The following is a 22064-nucleotide window of genomic DNA, read 5'->3' as shown; positions in this document are numbered from 1 at the left end:
ACCACCGCACTGGTCGGACTGCCTCTGTCTTGTGTGCCAAGTGAGAAGAGATCTCAGATGTGACACATTAGACGTCACGGAAAGGGCGGAGTGAAGGTCTGTTGTGTTGCTAAGTTGCTTCAACAAAAATAAATAGTCCTGGGATGTTCTCTGAGGACAAAGAGATTTTTGCAAGAACCTGTATTTTAAATGATTGCCAGAGATGTGTGGGAATGTGGCCAAGAAAAACAAAACACGTTTATGAAAATGAAACAAACTGTAGCCCACAAACTGTTTGTGAGGAATCTTCATCAACTTTTTTATGAACTTTAAATGTACTAATATAGGCCTAAAAAATGCTGCACTATGTCTTTACTTTTCCCTGCTGCCCTTGTAAGCTCCCTAAAGAAATCTGTCCCCTTCAGAGCGCGCTGGAGCGTCAGGAGCGCAGCACTGCGCCAAAAAAAAGAATTAAACGGGGGCGTGTGCGTTTATGGCGCACACGGAGAGCGCAGCGGAGACTCTCGGGACAGACAGTCGGCTGATAGAGTATTTAAAAGGGTTCTGGGACGACGTGAAACTTGACTGCTCGACAGCTTGTTGTTTGTCTTTGACAGGAGATTCCCTGCGCGTCTGTCCAAGTGTCAAACCACACAGAATTTCAGCTGTCAGCGATTTTCCAAAATAAAAGCCTGGCTGGCATTAAACCATTTGAAGCTTGTTTGAGAACGATTCATCCCTATTTTGAGAACAATGTGTAAACAAATTCACATTTTCTCCCGAAAATGACTTTTCCCAGCCCAGTACAGGCTTGGCTAATAACCCATACCCATGACAAGGGTGTATGGGAAAATAAAAATCAACTGTAGGCCTATCAAACAGATGAACCTGCTCAGGAGACTTGTCCCTATGATCAAATACAAACCTGTTTCAGAACATGCACCATGTCAGCTACCTGTAATATCAATTCGATTTTTTATTTTGTATTATCTACTAAAGCTTTGGGAACACCCTGGTGAGTTATGGGTTAAGGCAACATAAACCGCTGACCAACATCCTGGGTTCACGTCCGGCCAAGGACCTTTGTTGCATGTTATTGACCAGCACTCTCTCCCCTCCTTTCCTGTCATGTCAGAAATTTAACAAAAGATACTTCACAACTCGATTTTAACTCATCACTCAAGACAGGATGTCATGATGAGGTAAAAAATGCTGGAGCCACTTTAAGGCATTGTGTTTTCGTGGTGCATATGACCAGAAAAATGAGCTAATTGGTTAAGTGACCACAAAGTATACCAGACAGTACACAATACACAGACTACCCGAGGCCTTGAGGGCCCTTGAGGGTCTGGGCATTGTTTTGTAAATCAATGGTATTACATAAAGCAGCCTGTTCTGGTCATAAATAGGCCCATTCAATCAATCCAGGCAGGCCTATTCTGAGATAAACAAACAAATACAAATAAATGAATGAATTTAAGATTCACAAGATCCGTTAGTACGAGTGAAGAAGCTTTCAACTGTATAACATGATCTTCTTCAACAGGTGAGGTTCAAAGCAGTTCAAGCTTGAAAAGCTCCAAAAGCAGCTGCAAAGGGGGCCTTGTCTTCAGTTAGTTTTCTTTTGAAATAATGTTCAATCTTCAAGACATTAATTGTATTTAAAAAACGGAGACATTTGTTATTTTGTCAAAGTGATGTTGAAACAGCTGGTTCACAGAACACACAGAGATACCGGGAAACACTTTGACCGATAACAGTTTGATGAAATAACCAGAGGTTGAATTGGAACTTTTTTTCTTTTCTTAAAGAAACAGGCAACCCATGAAAGTAAAATTGACCGTTACCGAAAGCATCACCTGTTGTTGTTTTTTTATTTGCTTTGCTTTTATTTTGAAAGACATCCGCAGCCCTTCCTGCGTGTGCGCGCAGCTCTATCTGTCGGACTTGACGCGCCTCTCTCTCCTCTGTGTGTGCTGCCTTTGCGTTGGGGGTGAAGCCGCATAGAAAGCGTCTCCATAATGCGGGCGTGAAGCGCTCCATGTAGCGACGCGGAGGTGGATTTAGGGGCGGAGGGGTGTTCACCGGCATCACAAACACCGGGTACCGGAGGAATACAATGTCGAACCGAAAGCACCGGGACAACCAGGAGATCTGCGCCCGCAAGGTCCGGGAGCTGGCCCAGTCCGGAGTAAACAAACACTGCTTCGAGTGCAGCCAGCCCGGGGTGACTTACACCGACATCACGGCGGGCAGCTTCGTCTGCACGTCGTGCTCCGGAATGCTGTGAGTGAGGGGAGGGGAAAGGGAGGGGGGGGGGAGACAACAAAAAAACCCAGCCGCGCCTCCTCCTCCTCCACGGGTTCATTTACGGCACATTTAAGCATCAGTGTGAGGACAAAACCAGATAGTGAGAGAGTAAAAGTACCAGGCCTGAGATTGCACCATGCACCGCCCTAGAGCCGGAGTAACAGCGTGTTAGTCTCTTATTTCTCTGCGTTATCGGGGAGTGTTGGTGTGGTGCAACAGCCGAGGTTGTGCGCTCAAATTCATTTACGCAGTCTCTCTCTCTCTCTCTCTCTCTCTCTCTCTCTCTCTCTCTCTCTCTCTCTCTCTCTCTCTCTCTCTCTCTCTCTCGTGCGTGTCTTCTAACAGCTTCATAAACGAAAGACTGCTAGTTGGTAATTTTCCAGCTCTGAGTTACGTTTCATTTCGTCATGGTGCAGGTTTGACACGACCCCCCTCTCCCTCCCTCTCTCTCTCTCTCTCTCTAGCTCCTCTCCAGTGTGGGTGTGTATATATGTGTGTGTGTGCTGTCACATTCTGTTCTGCATGTTCAGCCTAGTAGTCCCACACACACTCCCTCTCTCACACAGGAAGACTGTTTCAACACTTCACCATGAGCGTTATTGCGCAATCCTGCACATGCACAGCAGTTGTCACACTTTGTGTCCCAGCATGGAGATAATAAGAGGCGGTTCCTGAAACCACATGTTTCTCTGTCACAAGGCACCCTTAAATCCACGGCTCTTGCCCCCCCCCTTCATCGTGTCTCAGAGGCGAGGAATCGCTGCACATTTTCCTTAGTTTTGACTCCTAAACTCTTCTCTCCATCGCTCCCAGGAGAGGCCTCAACCCTCCCCATAGAGTCAAGTCCATCTCCATGACAACCTTCTCCCAACAGGAAGTGGAATTCCTCCAAAACCATGGCAACGAGGTGAGTGATGTCCCTAAATCACCCCGGGTTGGGGCCTGCAGGCAGAGCTTGATGCACCCACAGACAGAAATGTGTGACTTTGTATCAAATCATCTGAGGCCGTTCATCAAATGCTGCAGCTCACCCGTCTCTGTTTTTCTGGTTCAAGTTCAGGTTTCAAACTCACTTTCTGAATCTCTGGAATATGAAACGTCCCTTTATGGCGACCAGTGAACCGGTCTTTGTTTTTGGGAAGAATGCTACTGCCAAGAAACAAAAGGACCAGCACTCTCTGGTCCCACCCAAACCACGATCTATTTCCTGTGTGTGCGCGCGTGTGTGTGTGTGTGTGTGTGTGTGCGTCAAACCTTTCGAAACCAGGGCACTTCTTCGTCAACTGTAAAATGTCCCGGCTCAGCGCATTTCTTGATCCCAATAAAATAAATTGAAATATCAATCCAATTAGAAGCCGGAACCAAATAATGTTTGACATTTGTGCCAGAAAAAATATGACAAAAACAATTATCACAATAGTCATTTGAAGTTGTCAAATATCAACATCTTTTTCTTGCCCCAAATGTATTATTATTATTTATTTTAATGTGGTGAAGCTTTTTATTCCCCATTTTGGGAACAACCGGTGTGGGCAGCACTCACTGCTGAGCTTCTATCACACACACATAGACGCTGAAGTGTTTCAGGCTCATCAAGATGAGTGCTGACCGGTTTCATGAGCTCGCTGTTGGCCAGAATGTATGTGTGTGTGTGTGTGTGTGTGTGTGTTCAAGTACAATGTGAGGAGAGGCAGAGCTTTTTCTCCACATCATCCTCTGAAGAGTGATCGGCCAGTTGTGAACCTCTTGAACCGGACATGAATCGCCGATAAGAAAATCTTTGTTTGTGAGAGATTCTCCGGGACGAAGTATAAATTAGACACGCCCCTTTTCCAGCATTTCAATTGTTCTCAAAAATGTGGTGTGTTCAGGTCGGGAGGAGGACTTGGTTGTGCGTGTTTGACCCAAAGACGGACGGCTGCTCCGACATGAAGGACCCTCAGAAGTTCAAAGAGTTCCTGCAGGACAAATACGAGAAGAAAAAGTGGTGAGAATTTTGGTCCCATGGTAATGTCACCAGGCCTTAATTACCTCTTCATGATTTGCTGTATAAAATATCAGGAAACAGCGACGACTCCTCATCCGTAGTTAGCACAAGGGGCTAACTACGGATGAACCTTTCGTTGTCCCCAGAGGACGAATCATCTCAGCCTCAGCTGTGACTTTAGTGCTAATTAGCAAACGTCAGCCTGCTTACACAATAAACTAAGATGCCAACGATGGTGACATCATACCTTCTCTACACCAGCATGTTAAGATTATTTACATGTACATGAGCATAAAGCTAATTTTTCATGTAGTATTTCCTTTCATTTGTTCACATCTTTGGACAATGAGCGAATAGATTGCTGCAGAGATGATGCATTTTTGTAGGCCAAGAGGAAGTTAGCATCGCACTGGTGATACTTACACGTTTTTATTCAGCATGATCGTCACAAATTCGGATTTTTGAAGCCGAAATGCAATCGCTAGAAGTAAAACAGCTGACGAACTTTGACCACTAAGAGCTGCTTTCATGCTGGGGATGGAAGAACGGCACTAAACAACCTGTCTCTTTCAGGCATTTTTCCAAAAGTAAGAACCGGAGGGATGTGGAGGGTCCTTGGAGCCCGGGGGTCCAGGCAGTGCCCCCCTCCCATGGTCCCCTAACCAACCAGGCCCCCTCCCACAACCTGCCCCCTAACGCCAGGTCCACAAGGCCACTGGTGAGAGGCTGAATGTGTCCTGATTGTGCCTGTAATGGGGTTGAGAGAGAGCAATGAGGAGGAAGGGCAGAGACGCAAGAGAGAAAGTGGGCGAGGCAGAAAAAAAGAGGAAGTGAAAGAAGACAAAGTAGTTTCAAAATAAAAGTGAATAGAAGGTGAGGAAAGGACCTGAATTTGCTTCCACACTGCGCCGGAGAGACTCGTGGTCCGGACAGCTCGAGGGCCAGGTAGCCTTGACATCAAAGCCGCTGCTTATGAATTATTGAGAAAGCATGAAAGAGACTCACTTCCTCTGCCCCCCCCTCATCTGCTTCTTTGTCTGTCCTCTCATCTCTTGCCCGCCAGTCTCAGTCCCAGCTGCCGTCGTGGGATCGAGCTCCCGCCATCTCGCCCGCCGACATGCGGACGGACATGTTCACCGCTCGGCCGTCGCGCTCCCAAAGCTTCAGAGACCCCACTCTGAAAGGTCGGGGGAAGTCCATCTACATCGGGGGGGGGGGGGGCTGATATTTTTCAGAACCGAGCGGCGATATCGATCCCTTCACCCTATTTGGTCCTTGTGTCTCTGTCCTTGTCTCTGATGTAGATCCCACCCTGTGCGGGATAGAGAGGCAGCGGCCGGGCTCGCTGTCGTCGGCGCTGGGGGCTCAGAGCCACGTCCCCTCCTTCCCCGCCCTCCCGCGGCCCTCAGGTGTGTCCTCCCCTTGTTTTATTATCCTTCCTGATCTCAATCGAGCTGGAAATGTCACTCATCACACATGCAAAACTTTAACAAAATCCACATGAATCAATGGATATGTAATATTTACGACAGCAGAAAGGGGAGAAAGATTGCACCAGGTTTATATTAATCCGCCACTAAAAATAGTCCCTAAAAAGCACTATTCCCCCTGCTGTTGCACCTTGACAGTGTTTTTTGTTGTGTACCATATCATGTGTGTTTAAAAGCGCTCCATGTCATCATCTTAGCACACTGGGTTGCCTTTCACGAGTACCAACACTCAACAGGAAACGGATGACCGCGGGAATGAACAGTCTCTCCTCTCCTCCCTTAACTTATCCCTCTCTCTCTCTCTCTTTTGTCTCTCTTATCTCCCCCTCCCACCGACCTCGTAGCCAGTAGCTCTTTCAAAAACCACTTCACTTTAGGTAAGACGCGGCACCGACCTGCTGCATTTGAATGTGTGCTGAATGGCTGCGATCGATAAGCTCGTACCCAAGCGTATCACTCGTGAGAAAATGGCCGGTTCTGTGGGTGATGCCCCACGGTGGAGTGGAGTGTATGATCACATCCCCGAAACACGCAGCTGACTTCAGCATGCGTCAAACCTTCAGATAATCTGTATCAAGTCTGGTCTGGTTTCTGTCACAGACTCCTCCGCTGAAAGAGAACGACAAACCTTTTCACGTGTGTTACATGCTCACACTTTTAGTTGATGCTAGCATGCGTTGTGGCTAATGTTTGCGGGAAAGCTTGCTACCTGCAAACACGTTCCTTTCCTGCCTTTTGTTACCATCCAACAATTGTATTTCCGTGGCTGGCGCTTTTGAAAAAACGATCCAAGAAGTTGTCGCTGTGCTAATCCTGCATTTGACGAGCCTCGTAGCATGGACATGTGGCATATAGCATGAGAGCAACCGCTTTGTTTTGTGACTTTCTGTTCCTTTTATTTTTCCCCATGTGAATGACAACTTGATTTCTACAACGGTACAACATGTGCTGTCATGTAATCAGATTAAAGTCCATGAATTGATCTGTATTAAGCGTGACGCAAGCTCACCTCGAGGTCCATTTAGCAGCTGTTTAGTAGCTTTCGATCGGATCACATGATCTTCCTGAGCAGGTGAAGTTCTAGGGCACTTTAAGGACTTTTCAGCCATGTCGTCACTCGATTATTCTACCTCTTAATGACGAGTAATCACCAACATGAAGTATCTTCAGCTCTAGACGTACGTTTACTTCATACAAACCTGTTGAATTAGTTGTGTGCATGTTAGTTTTGGGGAATTGCGACAGCTCTCCTCCTCTGTCTTTGCACTGAAGCTCAGTCTGGTTCCCTCAGGTCGTACGGTGTCGGCCTCGGGGACCTCGGGGCCCTTCAGGGCCTTCCCCAAGTCTCTCAGCGTGGACTTCGGAGGTCTGCACCATCCTCATCAGCAGCATCTGCCCCACTCTCTGTCCCAGCAGCAGGCCGGAAGTGTCGGCCAGGCGACGACGACGGCGCCGGCCCCTGGCTCCAACCCCCAGGACAGATACGCCGCGGTGTCACATCTGGACAGCTGTTTCATTGACCCACCCACGGTCACGGGTAGGATTTTTAAGTACATTTTGCTGTTAATACTTAAATACTTTTACTTTGATTTAGATTTAGATGAATTGTACTTGTAATGGAGTGTTGTACTGGCACGTCTTCCACCACTATGTAATAGATAGAGGGAGTGTGTGTGTGTGTGTGTGTGTGATGCAGATTGTCACTGCCAGCTCAACAAGGTTGCATAACATCCTCACACTGAATGCCAAGGCTTTAAGCAGCTGAGTTACACTCGCTGTGTTTGCTCCAGGTCGTTTACAGGACCTTGTTGCATTTTAATAATCAGCTGAATTCGTCTAATGGCCGAGGCGGAGCTTTTTTAATGCACATGATTCACGTGAGGAGCCTTTCGAAGCGCCCTACAAGAAGCGCTGTTGTTTTCCACCTTCATCACAGCCTCCCCTGCCTTTCAGACTGAGGACGGTTATTGATTTCCTGCTCTCTTTAATTCACTTCAAGCTGAGCGCAGAGACGCTATTTTACTCAGGAGGTTTGTAATGGCTTTCCTTCTGCTGATGGCTCACACACGCTTGGGATCAACTGTTTGGCCTCTTTTAGTTTTTTTGGGGATCTTTCCTCACATTTCGAGACAACAGCACTTGATCTCATTGGAGTCGTGGTCCGTGTGAAATGCTTGTTCGCAGCTCCACCTGGCGGTCCGCCGCAGTACAACGCCATCTTCGGCAGCAGGCCGTCGTCCAGCTCCACTCCTGCCAGGTAGAGAAAAAAAAACAGCCAAATCAGCCTCTCATTAACGTGCCAGATTTTATTTTTTTTAATTCCCTGCGTGTGCAGCTCCTTTTTAAAAGGTCGTATTCTGATCGACTGTTTTCTGCTCCTCCATCCCCAGTTCCCCCGGCGTCGACACGGTCTCCAGCTCCCAAACCTTTGCAAGTAGGTACCGAGCACGAACCGCGTTGATTGCTCCTGCTAACCCGCCCTGTCCCTCATGTTTTAAAGCCAGCACTCCTAATTAGGATGCATCCGTGTGACTCAGAGCGCCGTTGGTTTGAATAGACAGGAATGCACTGTGAAGTATCTCCCCCCCGTCTCTTCTGTCTCAGATTTCCCAAACCCATTCAGCTCCAGCTCCGCTTCCCAGCAGCCCGTCGCCCTCTCCCCCAGTAACCCCTTCAGCAACGCATCAGGAGGTGGGTCTCGGGTTCGGGGTTTCCTTGAGACGTTACTCTGCTGCTGACTTGTTTTTATTATGGGGAATGGTCACTACTATGTTGTATTGAGAAAAAAAGTCCTGGTTTTGTTTTAGAGAAAGGGTTTTGTGTTCATGGGATTACTTTACAGAATGATACAATCCAGATTCTGCATGTGGAAAGTCTTGTTGTTCCTATTTCACGTAAAATGCAGAAGCTAACAGGAAAACATTTCTCTTCACGTGGATCTCTTTGCTGCTTCTGATCTCGCTGTATGTGGGTGCATCTTTTTCTCCAGGCGACTCCAGTGCATTCGTCACCTCGCCCACCTCCGACTTTCCTCCGTCTGCCTCCTTCCCAGCACCCAACACCCAGAATGCATTTCACCATGAGTCAGCTCGCAACCAGGAAGCCAACGGTAAAGCTTTTTAAAAATATTTGTCCAATATTTTGTGTGTCTTCTTATTTGTATTTCTTATTTGCAGAGAAGATTGTGTCAATGTACTATTTTGGGTTCATTAATGGGCAACAGAAATGTGTTGAGGTTTTGAATTTGTACATCAATTACAGTCGTCGTGAATTAAAGTTTATGCACAACATTTCATGGCAACAGATCCAAATAGTTTTTGAGATATTTCAGTCTGGACCAAAGTGGTGGACTGACTGAGACTGATATTCTGTCCTTCTTAAATTATTTAAAAGCACATAAAATACAGTATTTCACAAAATCTTTTAAAAATGACAATACAATCTGCAAGGGAGAACAAACGCCTAATTTATCACAGTTCTGGTTTGATTCTAAATATCAAATATACATTTCACAGATCCAATTACAATTTTGAATAAAAGTAATTAGTTTCAAAGCAAGAAATCATTGTCCTACTAAGAAAGAAAAAAAAAGCAAAAGATAAAAGTAATATGAAATGAAATAATCATAAAAGAAAAAAGACATTGAGCCACAAATAGAGTAGAATGAAATCTGCTGCTGTTGCTGCTGTAGTATGCCAGGCTGAATGATTATATTTAATCATCATGATATACAGTATCTGAGCATCTGTCCCGTTTTGTGTGTTTCAGGTTTCGCCTCGTTCCCCGCGCCCGACTCTCAGCCCAAAGTCCCTCGGCCGATGTCGGTGAACCCGTTTACGGTGCGTTCACTGCCTCGCAAACAAGTGGCACCAAAGTGCACTTCACAGGGGAATAAAAGAGGGCCTTATTTGTGTTTTTGTTTTTCTCCGCGGGAAGTCGAGTAAAAAGTCCTCTCCGCTTTTTCTCACCCTTGCCTCTCTTGTCCTTTTCAGGGGAACGTTTACCCCAGTCGAGGGACGTCGCGAAACCCTTTCATCTGACTACCCCCCACCCCCCCCCCCTCTCCTTACTCCTCTGGGAACCCGAGAGAGATGTGAACTTAAGGAGTCGCTGCCATTTCAATGCCTCGGGAGTGTTGTCACCCTCTGGGGGAGGGTTTGACGTAACCCAATTACACCCTCTCTCTCTCTGTCTCTCTCTCTGTCTGTGTTTACGTGTTTGTAGGAGACAAAAAAACGTGTGAATGTAATTATGTGTGTGTGTGTGTGTGTGTGTGTGTGTGTGAGAGAGATGGGTCGCCTGCCGTGTTTGTACCACGTGACATTACGTCAAAAGGTGTTAGTGTGCCGGTAGACGCCAACCTCAGGGCTCAGTGGGAGTCGTGAGTAACCTACTTTTTTTTATTTTGTTGCAGAAACCCACATATATGACACACACATACATGTCGCTGCTGCTACTTTGCGTTCATCTCCTGCTTAAAAAGTGCAACGAAACAGCCCGCCAGTGAATGCATCAGCGTTGTGTCCTGGTTTTTAAAAACAACAACAACAACAACAACAAGAAAAAGTCTCTCCGTTGTCCAAAGGAAGAGCCAGTTGAGACTCTGCATCGCGGGTTTCTACAGAGGGTCATAAACAGCCTTAACAGCCTCCTGATGCATGTGAATTCGCTTTTCTATGTGATGGGTGTGGGGGACATGTTTGCATTTATCACGGTTTTATTTTATTCTTAAATTTTTAGGTCATCCTTTTGCAGGATAATCTGTTTTTTTCCACTTCCTAGGCTGCATGCGCTTAGAGGGCTAAAAGGAGATACTACTGAATGTAAAAAAACCAAGAAATTTCAGAATTACTTAAATGTGTGTATATATATATATATGTATATGTGTATATATATATATATATATATATATATATATATATATATATATATATATATATATATATATATATATATATTTTTTTTTTTTTTTTTTTTTTTTTTTTTTAACTTCATGGCTTCATGTTCCGGACCAAAATGTTTCTCTGTTGTTCTTTCTTTTTTCGGTTTGACATTGGAGGCGAAGTTCATTTCCCTTATTTTGCCAAAAAGAAAAAGAGATTCATGTGTCTTTGTAATGACAAGTATTCATGTTCATAAAATCAGTTTGTTGCTTCTTAAGACAGTTTGGAGTGTTTATTTTTGTGTGTCTTTTTTTTACTCTTCTCCTAAACAAAAATATAAGCATGAAATGAGAAAATATTCTTAGTTCTTGAGCGTAATAGAAGCTTTTTTTATTTTATTTTGAAAGGCTGTAGTGACTTCTTCTAACAGCAGAGGGCGCTTGATACCCACTCTCCTCTGACCTCGTGCGCAAGGTTACTTTCGGATGCATATTGCATAACAACATACATACTGCATAAGCGTGCAGTACAAAGATAGAAACCCTTCCCAGCTTTCAGGAGGACCATTAATAGAGCATTTTATTGTTGTTATTATTTATTTACATGCATGTTATTGGTGTTATTCGATGGGCTTTCTCTCAGACAGAGAGATGGACGTTTCACTGCTCAGCCAGACAGTCGAGAAAAAAAACACAACAGATCAAAATCATACTCAGACAGTCTGAGTGGCACAAATATGGCGTCTACAAACGCCTCGTTTATTACATAACAGCAGCTCGATGTACTGTTTGTGTCGCATTTAGGAAACAATAACATCAAAACGACTGTATCTCCACAGGGTGTAATGGTTTCACTGTTAACCTAGATTTTAAATAAGCTTATGCGAGCTGCTTATGCGAGCTCCTGCTGCATTTAATGTAATGTTTCCATTTCAAAAGCTGCAGGGCTTTAAAAGTTGAGTTGAGGTATAGAACGTATGCATGCAGGAAAGAGGTTTGATTTGAATTTTTTTCAAACAATAAATAGAACAAGATGAACTCCTGGCAGAGCCAAGACTGAAATCCTACTCCACACATTGGAAGTGTTGCTACCTTCACGTGCTGTAGGAAATATTAAATGTTGCTTGAGTGAGCCTCAGTTGAACTCCCAAGATGCAATACAATCCACCTCATAGCAGCACGAGAAAAAGGTAAACATTGAAAAAGAGCGAATGGAAATTAAATCGATAAAATCAGAGAATGCATAGAGAAATTAAAAAGCTACATTACATTAATTAGATTATATTACAATGTATTATGCCATATAAATGACTACATTTTGAAAAATATACATTCGTAAAAAAATAAGTTCAGTGGTGTCACAAACAAAGCTTCACTAAATACTGAAAAAGTGAAAATTTAAGGACTTATTACTGTTATTGTGCTATAACATGGTGACTTATTTCTCGGAGGTAACAGTTGGAGGGTATTTTCCAGAAGTCTAACATGAGTTGAGTATCTTATTTTAGTGGTGTGACTATAGCAGCCCCCCCCCCCAAAAAAAAAGTCACTCCAGGGCAGTTTCTGTTATTAAACTCTTCATAGTTATACGTTATGAGACTCTTTCCCTTTACAAGCATAATCTACTTACTTTTCATTCATCTCCATTCATTCAATATTTTTCATCCAGTAATGTTCATTATTGCTCATTATATGTGGATTTTTAGTTTGTTGTTGTCATTATCCAACATCTTACTGTAGATCTCTGTGGTATAAAGAGTGTACATACTGTACATTTCTACATTTTACATACATAACTGTGTCTCTATAGATTCACTGTTTTGTTCTTCCTTTAGTTTTAGTTCAGTTTGTAGTTAAGATTATCGTTATGTTTAATCATCCTATAGTTTTTACTCGTTACAGTCTCGCATGTGCATTGATAAAGTACTCTGCCTCCATCTATCCAATTCAATTGACAGCATTGACATGCACGGGAGGGGGGGGAAACAGCTTGGCGAGTCGGGTGCTCTCGTGTCGGATCCCGGGCTCGGTCCGTGAACGCACCAGTGCTCCAGAGTACTAGTACAGCGGGTGAGTGACAGTCCCGCTCCACGGTAGCTGCTCCGCTCCTCTCCACTCCACAGCCACAAGACTGGAGCCGAGCCGAGCAGAGCAGAGCAGGACAGGACAGGACAGGGGTGGGGGGACAGACAGACAGATAAACAGACAGAGAGAGACAGACTGCTGCAGGACGGACTCCGTGCGGTGTGATGTGCAGTAAATGGGATTACAATGCTCAGACGGCGCTTGAACCACGAGCAGCAGCAGTAGTAGTATAGGGGGGGGGAGTCAATTAAAGGGGGGGGGAGCTCCGCATGTGTTCGCCCGTGTGGAGAACTTGCTCCGACCTGTCCGTCGGACTGCAAACAAACCAACCCAAAGAGGATCAAAACTAACGACAGCCGCCAAACAAACCCGGGTTCAGGGTTCAACCGCCGGACTCAGGAGCAAACCCCCAAACTCCCCTCTCACATGCCTGCGTTGATGTGGGAGAGAGGGAGGGGAGCGGAGCCGGGGGACGTTTGAATCTTCTCTCTCCAAACTTGCAGAAAATACTACAAGAGAAATTAAAAAAAAGAGTTTGTGCCCGTAAGGGGAGGGAGTTAAAGGAAAGATGTCGGACGTGATGGAGAGCCAGGCGGGCGACCTGCAGAGCTGCGAGGACGTGCGGAAGAGCGGCTACCTCCGCAAGCAGAAGTCCATGCACCGGCGGTACTTCGTGCTCCGCGCCGCCTCGGAGCGCGGCCCGGCCCGCCTGGAGTACTACGAGAGCGAGAAGAAATTCCGCGGCAAGGCCCCCATCCCGAAGAAAGCGGTGGCGCTCGAGACGTGCTTCAACATCAACAAGCGGGCCGACGCCAAGAACAAGCACATGATCGTGCTGTACACGCGGGCCGAGAGCTTCGCCGTGGCCGCGGAGAGCGAGGCGGACCAGGACGAGTGGTACCAGGCCATGGTGGCGCTGCAGTGCAAAAGTAAGTCAAGAGGCGCACGCACACACGCATTGCACGCACGCTCCCAATACTGTGCCGAGGCTCTGCGCGCGAGGAGAAACGTGGCAGCGCGTTGCAGAGCGCGAGCGGCAAGAAGCGCACTGCAGATCGTGACATGTCTCGTTCCAATGTTTTTTTTGGGACACCGTGCACGGGGGTTTGTTTGAAAACCACTACAGCTCGCCGAGCCAAGTTTACATTGTTTGTTTCTTCCATTGCCGTGTGCACACATTTGAAGCTGGGTGGTGCGTTACACTTTTTAAGAAAACAGGTCGAAGTTCTTTCGGAATGGCCTACGAGAGGAGTGTGCGTGTTTGTAAACACGTGCCTTTAAGCTGCGCTGTGGAGCTTACCCCACCACCAGCAGCAGCTCTTATCATACTGGTGTCAGGCTAGATATTTACTCCCAGTTGTCCAGACTTTTGGTTTTTTTTGGGGGGCCTCAGCTGTGTGCAAGCTGTGTCTCTCTTTCCCAACTCAACCCCCCCTCTTGTTTACTTTGCCTGCTCTGCTTTTCTGCTGACACTGCAGTATTACATCGGGCATTGGTCCTGCAAGAGGCGAAACATGTCCCAAAAAGTAGAGAGAGAGAGAAGCGCATTAGCACCTGAGAGGCTCATTCATTCATTAAATATTCATATTTCCCGACTGTAGCTAAGCAGCTTAGGCTGTCCCATCAAGCTTCTCCTGCAGATGGATTTATCTAACGCTGAAAATGTGCAAATGGCCTTTTCTCCAACACTGTCTATCAGCCGCTTGTGTGTCAACACAGCTGTCGTGAGAGCAGAGGCGAACCCCCCCCACGTTCAAATCACCTGTTCGGCTTCGCTGTGAGAGCGACCACAAAGGGACTCGTGACGCAATCGCCGATAAAGTAAAGATACGGGTTCAAGGTGCACATGACCTCCTGTTTCTGTTACATAAAGCAGCCGAGGAGGAGGAGAATAAGAAAAATGATATGTTCTGATGTATTTGAGAATCTTGTCTTTCATTTTCCTTTTTTTTAAACACAGGAGAGTTGCTTCGAGGTTGTTGATTCGGGAGCTCCGAAAAAGCCGCGTCAGGGAGAAAGTCTTGTGTAACCTGTGCGAATTTGGAGTTGGTGTCAACGTGTTGCCCCCCCCCCCTCCCCTTGTTGCTTTTACATAACTGTGTCTGTGGGTGGTGCGCGGCCCACTCCTCCCAACTATTTGACGAGTTCCCGCGAGACGGCAGAGTGAGCAGACAGATGTTGGAGCCGAGAGGACTGTGAGAAAACCGTCTCCGAAAGAGCAGGCCGTCTAATCTACGGTCACTTAAGTGGTTTGGTGTGTAAAGGTCATAAAAGGGCAGCAGCTCAGCAGGTGAGGTAAACCTACATGTGTGAGAATAGCTTAATGCACACACACACGCTGAACACTGTCAGGATTCCTCCCTGTGACAACCCTCCTCTGGTATGTGCAGATCATACAGTTTCAAGTCTTCGGCACCTGTATGCGGACTGAACCTTCCCTCCCCTCCCGTGCTGTCTCCCCGGCCTCGTCCACACACACACTGTCACAGTGGTGTCAGTACAGTCAGGTACAGGAGCGTCGGGCTCTGGGAAACTCCCCTAAAGCGGTCCGGGACCCGTCCCAATATCGCGCGGCCTTCCCCCCCCCCCCCCCCCCCCCCTCGAGCCTGGGCGGTAATTGCACAAACACGAGCCAGCTGCCGTGCAGGGCGGTATTAGGATCCCAGTTATTTATTCAGCTGAGTCCCGGTAAGACCCTGTCGGGCAGCGAGTACAGTATCGGGCTTGAGGGCAGCTATTTGCTCAGCTATTAGGAGTCAGTCGAGTGTGTAAAGGCTTAACCTCGGTGGAACGGGAGGGCGGTGCGGCCCACGTTTGCCGGTTTGCCAGGAAAACTGTCCTCGCAGCTCAGGCACACACCTCAGGAATTGTTGACCTCAATGAAACAATATGGCGGGAGTCAAACTTGCACGTGCAGAGAAGCTGCATGGATTACAGCAGCAAAATAAATAGTTTTTTTGCGCTTAAGGTCCCTAAACTCGTGCACAGAATTTATTTTCTGCAATAACTAACTTGTTGGATTACAAAGATACGTCATCCCTGCAGCGCTCTATGGTGATTGGCTTTTGTTCCCTTTTCTTCTGACGTTTCGGAGACTCTACAATTGTCAAAAATAATCAAACAGTGAAACAATAATGCAAATAATCACTAGTTGGAGCTCAACTCAAACGAACCCCAAAACGATTAGCACAGCTAAAAGGACTTTTAACTAAAAAAAAACACCGAATTAAACTTTCACTCGGACAAAAAACAGACCAATTTTTTGAGCGAACTCCGTCTGTTGATCTCCAATTGATATGCATCTCGTCTTCAGATGCTTTGTTGACTTCGCTGCAGTACAGCAAAGCTCTGTGGAATTTAGTTTTCCGTACTCTGAGCTGATAATGACAGCGCCAGAGTTTCAGAGCTCTCACACCCGAACTGATGTGAGGAGAAATGTGTTTTTATGTGAGTTGCGTATAGAAGGCCTCTCTGTCAGACTCTCTGATTGTCGTTTGGCTGCTCTGACCAATGAGATTTGGATCTCACCGGTGGCTCGCAGAGCCGTCCGATTTAAACGTTAAGCCGCGCTTAAGCACTGCTCATCTCCCTAATTAGGGAGTAATTATTGTCTCGAGGGCCAGCCGCTGGTGGCGCAGAGGCTGTGTGCTAATAGAGTCGGAGAGGAGAGAGTCTCTGAGGAGGGAACACATACAAACTATAGGGTAGAAACTGATCACTGGTCTTTTTTTTGAAGTTTTGAATATGTTGAGCAGGAAGGAGCCGTGGCGCGTCGTAAACCCTTATACGGCGAGCCGCATTGCTCGCTGTTTGGCTGATACCGGCCCATTACCGCCGTTATGGTGGAGGTCAGGAGGCTGATGGGTTGGGATTCATCGGCCTGACAGTGAACGCATTAGAAGGAGACGTGAGGGAAGAGCTTCCTCTGGGAGGTTCAACACAACGTACTGCATTGATTGGATGGACTGTAACACCAGGCGCCGGGCAAAGGATGAATCCCGCCGGTCACCATCTTCGCAGTAAATAAACAAAATGCCAAATGTAGAAACATACTAATGATATTGTAAAAGGAAGGAACTTTATGTTTCTGGAATTAAACCCAGGAGTTGTCGAGTAAAATGAGGTGAAAGTCGTTTAAAACGTCTGAGCACAAAGGAATGTAGAGGGTATTGAATCATTTTCCTATTTCTTTTGGACGCACACACACTCTCCGACTAATGATTGCATACACTTTGACCTTAATTGAATTCTCTGCACTTTTTATATGAACTTAAGGATGAAAACGTTCTGTGGAAAAGAAACTTGGAGAGGCCACTTGCCCAGAAGACCAGAACAAATTCCTGAATGATTTAATTCCAAGATTTAATTGATCCGCTCTGGAAGATTTGCACAAGATGAAAGTCATCCCGGTTTTTCAAAGCCAAATATTACTTTGGTAAAAAAGAAAAACATGAGGCTGGACCGTAATAGTAAGCACAGTGTTGTTCCCATTTCCAATGAACTCGGGGGACTCTTTGCATGTTCTGCTTGGATGTTGCTGGGACATTATGTTGACTAACTCCGAGGCAGGCTCGCCAGCAACGTCCAAGATGGCGGCCGGTTTGGTGAGAGATTTTTTTCAGAGCGCTTCAGATCACTTTCATGGAGTTTCTCTCGTGCGTCTTGTCAAAAGGGACGGCGAACCTTATATGCGTCACCGATAATTTCCTACACTTACGTGTGTCTTTGCTTGTGTGTGTGTGCTCCTCCGGCTAAACACAAACCACATGTGAAACGAACCTTCAGGCAGATGCTGGTGTTGCGGAGACATTGTGTCCCTGAGTGTGGGCCCAGATAGGGGGATTACAGATGGTAAGCGATGGATGAAGAGATGGGAAGTGGAGGGGTTGAAAAGGAGGGAAACAGCCACACATGGGCGGAAGAGATTAGACCAACTGTTTTCACTGCCGAGTGTCTCTCTCTTTTTATTTTCTCTCCCTGAGACACATGCCAGGACAAAAAGTCCACAGCTGTCTCCTATCTGGTAAGCGGCTATGGCAGCGGGGGTGGTATCGGGGGCACGGCGGCCATTAGAAAATGGGGCTCAGCCCTCCAGAAGTTCGTGTGCAGCGTTCTGCGGTGTTATGGCTGCAGCACGGCGTACTAGGGCAGTGAGATCAGAAACTTGAAACAGAACCTAGTGAGAGTCAGCCGGTTCACTGCCAGAGTCGTTCTCCCTGATTTACAGGCTGCATTAGCTGACTAAGAAGAGGGATTTGTTTCTGAATCTTGCTACAAGATACTGAATAGAAATGCATTAAATAAACGTTGCCTGACTGTAGCTTTTAAAGGTGGAAATGAGAGGCGGTGGCAACACTTTGGTGTTGTTTTAGTGCCTAAACATGAACTTTTTTATTTTTTTTAACTTAATCTTAAATCTACTAGAATCCCACCCAGTGGTGCTGTGCTTCAATAAGAATAAGGCTGAGCTGATACAAGCTACTATGGAAGACCTACTTCCTTAGAATTTGTTTGATAACTCTAACACTAATCAGCCACTCGGGAGGAACTGTCAATATCCCAGCAGGCATCTGGCCGCCTCGGGGGATACAGGAAAGGGGGGGGGATAAAGTTCCCAAAGCAAGAAGACACACACACACTCCAGCAGCACGTTACAAAGTAAGGGAGACACCGAGCCGCCTAAAAGCCAAAAACTCACATTTAACAAAAACCCAGTGAGAGAAAATGAGGGTAGATTATGGCCTCTTTATATACCGTCTATGGTATCAGGGGAGGCAGCTCGAGCACAGCAAATACGCGGCATGAATAGTCGACAGTGTCGGCCGCGTAGGTCGCCGCTCTCGAGAGCGAGCGCACGCACGACTGAAAGTTTCATGTGTGGTCGCGGTTGAAAGCGAAGTAAACAACTGGTGCGTGAATAAGCCAGTGTGAGTTGTTGACTCTTTGACCCGATATACACCCTCCCATCAAGGTTGCATCGCCCTCATTCAACCAAGCAAGCTCAGCACTCAAAGCGTTATCACCCCCAGGTGTGTTTTGATTCCTCGTGCATCCGCCTTTAAGATCCATCTCCTGTTATCTGCTGCTACGGGCGTGTGTTTTTCTGAGGGCTTATTATGTCGTATAGGGGCGGCAGAAGCTGACCGGCTGATAACCTCTTCATGCCAAGTGGGGGGAAAAAAACGCTCCCAACAACCATGTCTGCTCAGCTCCACACGGCCGTTGCAATCTATAATTGATAACCCTCGCTTTATGTAACTCTGACGGGTAGGTCGACGACGTTCGATGGGGGCAAATCGGTCGGCGTCCCTGTAGGGGTCTGGGGGAAGCCTCTTAAAGGTGTTCAGTGCTTTTGAGAGTCGCCGATAAGTGCGCGCAGTCCGAGTGGCCCTGAGATCAAGGGTGTCTGTGTGTGGGGAGTGCTCTCGAGGGCACAGCTGAGGTTTAAGGTTGCACTGTACTCAAAACAAACAACACACTTGTGCTCTCCTAAAAGACGCGTTATCCGGCTCTTGAAAAGGAAAAACGATACTCCTCGAGGAACATGCAGTCTCAAGAAGCAACGGGATCACAAGTTTGATTGTAGAATAATTAAAGGCTGCGATAAGACTTTTTTTAATCCAAGCAATCTTAAAAATAAACATTTCCTCCTTAAATATTCTTGGAAAAGACCCCCCCCCCCCCCAGTTGTCTCCTGCGATCCCTAGTTCCCTTCTGTCCCAACTGAAAAAAATCCCCAAACCATCCCTTCCTGTTGTAAATCTAAATCGAGGAGGAACACAGGGCTTCTTGCACACGGAGAGAAGCAGTGCATGAAACAGCCATGCATGGCCTTGAGTGAGTCATCTAATGTAGGGGGGGGGGGAGTGCCTCCACACACAGCCACTAAGCCACAGCCTCCACGGCTTTCAAATAAACATCTATTCTAAGTCTCTTTCAAGTTGCGCGCGATCCTCCAATTTTGGGAAAGGAAAAAAACTGGAAGAAGACACGTTTCTGAAATCCAAAGTAAAACTGTTTCGGGAAGAGGATCTTGGGGGAAATGTTTGTCGCAACGGAAGCTCGGCCGATATGGCGTCCACTGTGCACGCTGAGGCTTCTTGTCTACATATGGTTGTCATTGTAGGATTTGCAGCAGAGTCTTGGGAAAGGAAGAACGCATGCAGACGTACAATCATATATTTGTAATTCTGTGGTCCGGGTGCACTGTGATTTGCCGGATTGGGCCAAAAATCATTGCTTAAAGTAGAATACCACACAAACGTTTGTGAAAAATATGATGTGTCACTCGGTGACTTGTCAAACTGATCTTCAATACTCCAGATGTGACGGCCTCAATAAGGCAGGTGCTCATTACTGCACAAAGAACACCCTGTTCCCACAAAGGGAACATGTGAGGTTTTGTTTCTTCAGTCTTGATGTTTGGGTTGTAGTTAGCATGCTCAGACACAACCAACCTGGCACTTTGACAGAGAGAACTAATCAAATACGGTGCATGTGAGGAAAGGATCCACATTTAAGGAACCCTTTAGGGTGGTTTCCCACGAAGAAGAAGAAGAAGAATCCACCCTAAAACATGAGTCACATCAAGGTATTTCTATAATCCCGGGCTTTTTAGTCAACACAGGTCCCTTGTGCCAGCAAGTTAAGGAGCTTAGAGGTAAATCTGTTGAATATTCAGAGTTGGTGTCAGACAATAAATTGCACAGCATGATAGAATTAAGGTAATTTTCTCGGTTCCTGCTTCAGGCCTGTGAACAATAAGGTGACTTAAAACACCAAACATCCAGCTAAATGTTGTATTAGGAAGTTGCGGGCCTTTGTATGCCCACACCAGCCCAGGATCAAATCTCTCCAAGAACTTTCCCTCCTCGTTTTCTTTGCCTCAGTAATTCTCACCCGTCTGAATACAGAAACACAAAGGGTGAATGGACTGCCTGTGCTCCCGCTAAAAGACACTCGATTTTATTGGTTTACATAGCCAGTTTATTGTCAGTAGAGCAGCTCCAGAGAATGGCTCTTGAAGAGCTTATTAAGTGCTTTGCTCTGAGGTTTTCTGACCATCTATTGGCATTATTTGCTTTTTGGAGAAGATTCACTTGTTAAGCATTTTCCGCAAGTTGGTTGACTTACATCTTTTTTTTCCACAGCAGTTGCTTTTCTTTCAAAGTCATCATTCTTGCTTCAGTCGTCAACGGCTTCGTAATTCCACGCTGGTGCGTGTGCTTGTGCGAGTGTCGGGTTGTCTGTTTGCGGTTGACAAATGAGACCCCAGGTATGGAGCCTGCAGGTCTCACATGCTCCCGCATGCTCCATTTCAACTGTTTGATCTGGTTTAGAAATCTATGAAAAGCTCAATATCAGCACAGCTTACATAATAGTGCCACCTTGCCCTCCACTAACAGGTAAATAGTGGAAGGTCATGTCACTGCTTTGTTGTAACCAGCGCTCTTCATGAATCCTCCTCCGTAATTTTTTACCTCTGTTTTTTCTTATCCAGTCATATCCTCCTCTTCTCTACTCCAACAACCCTTTTTAAATCCCCTTCTTCTTCTTCTGTTCTGTCCCTGTAGGTAAGAACCTCGCTGATAGCGTGGAAGGGGGAGACTACGGAGTGCTGAATCCCGGGCCTGCGTTCAAAGAGGTGTGGCAGGTGAAGGTGTGGCCCAAGGGCCTGGGTCAAGCCAAGAACTTGGTGGGCATCTATCGCCTTTGCCTGACCGACAAGACGGTCAACTTCGTCAAGCTCAACTCTGACGCTGCTGCCGTGGTGCTGCAGCTGATGAACGTCCGGCGCTGTGGCCATTCGGAAAACTTCTTCTTCGTCGAGGTGGGGCGCTCTGCCGTAACAGGCCCGGGCGAGTTCTGGATGCAGGTGAGCCTGTAATCTGCAGTCCACATAACGTTGAGAGTTGCACCCTCCAATCCCATCTATACGTAAAGAGCCTATAATCTACAGAGTCAGAGAAACTATAAAGTTACGCAACATTATGGTTAAAGCTCATGTAACCCCATATTATGGTCCAATTGATAAACATTGTTGCTTTAACTTAAGGTGGAAATTAAAAGTGGTGGATACACTGTGCTTTGGTATTGTTTAGGGATGTCAGTTACTTTTGCTTTCAATAGCCCAACACCCAAAACCCTGTAACTAACCGGTTAACTTTAAAGAAAAAATTAGAAATTACTTGAAATACAGAGGCGCTTTCCTTCTAGTCCAGCACTCCTTTGACTCAGTGAAGTTAAGTGCCGAATTTCGAAGCGCCATGTAATTCGAGGTGCTGAAATTTTAATGTTTCGCTCGGGTATTTGTGTGACACAGCTGGACACA

At 46.3% G+C, this 22064-nt stretch overlaps 2 protein-coding genes across 3 annotated transcripts in view; both read left to right on the top strand.

The window, feature by feature from the left end:
* The first annotated feature begins 1964 nt into the window (after positions 1–1964).
* agfg2 (ArfGAP with FG repeats 2) lies at positions 1965–10624 on the top strand. The gene is made up of 14 exons (XM_079295270.1): positions 1965–2265; positions 3103–3196; positions 4161–4276; positions 4850–4994; positions 5340–5460; positions 5581–5685; positions 6111–6143; positions 7058–7303; positions 7951–8023; positions 8157–8200; positions 8371–8457; positions 8756–8875; positions 9535–9605; positions 9759–10624. The coding sequence occupies exons 1-14, from the start codon at positions 2099–2101 to the stop codon at positions 9804–9806; spliced, it is 1470 nt and encodes a 489-aa protein (XP_079151396.1). The 5' UTR covers positions 1965–2098; the 3' UTR covers positions 9807–10624.
* Positions 10625–13012: 2388 nt separating this feature from the next.
* LOC306796614 (insulin receptor substrate 1-B) overlaps positions 13013–22064 on the top strand; it is a 33361-nt gene continuing 24309 nt past the window's right edge. The window contains exons 1-2 of one of the 2 annotated variants that reach the window (XM_079295644.1): positions 13013–13662; positions 21307–21608. In XM_079295644.1, coding sequence (XP_079151770.1) covers positions 13302–13662; positions 21307–21608 — 663 coding nt within the window. In that variant the 5' untranslated portion in view covers positions 13013–13301. Of the gene's footprint in view, positions 13663–14928; positions 15024–21306; positions 21609–22064 lie in introns of those variants that run through there. The other variant, XM_079295645.1, reaches the window with a different exon arrangement.

Source organism: Melanostigma gelatinosum (genome assembly GCF_949748355.1).
Source record: "Melanostigma gelatinosum genome assembly, chromosome: 23".
NCBI lineage: Eukaryota > Metazoa > Chordata > Actinopteri > Perciformes > Zoarcidae > Melanostigma > Melanostigma gelatinosum.
The sequence above is the reverse complement of the archived record's forward strand: the minus strand, read 5'-3'. Positions and strand labels throughout refer to the sequence as shown.

What these genes read in the sequence shown, in the direction of transcription:
- agfg2 (XM_079295270.1), top strand. Translation starts at nt 2,099, where the DNA reads ATGTCGAACCGAAAGCACCGGGACAACCAGGAGATCTGCGCCCGCAAG. An exon ending in TCCAAAACCATGGCAACGAG is followed by an intron (nt 3,197 to 4,160) that starts GTGAGTGATGTC and finishes TGGTGTGTTCAG; the next exon opens with GTCGGGAGGAGGACTTGGTT. An exon ending in CTTCAGCAACGCATCAGGAG is followed by an intron (nt 8,458 to 8,755) that starts GTGGGTCTCGGG and finishes CTTTTTCTCCAG; the next exon opens with GCGACTCCAGTGCATTCGTC.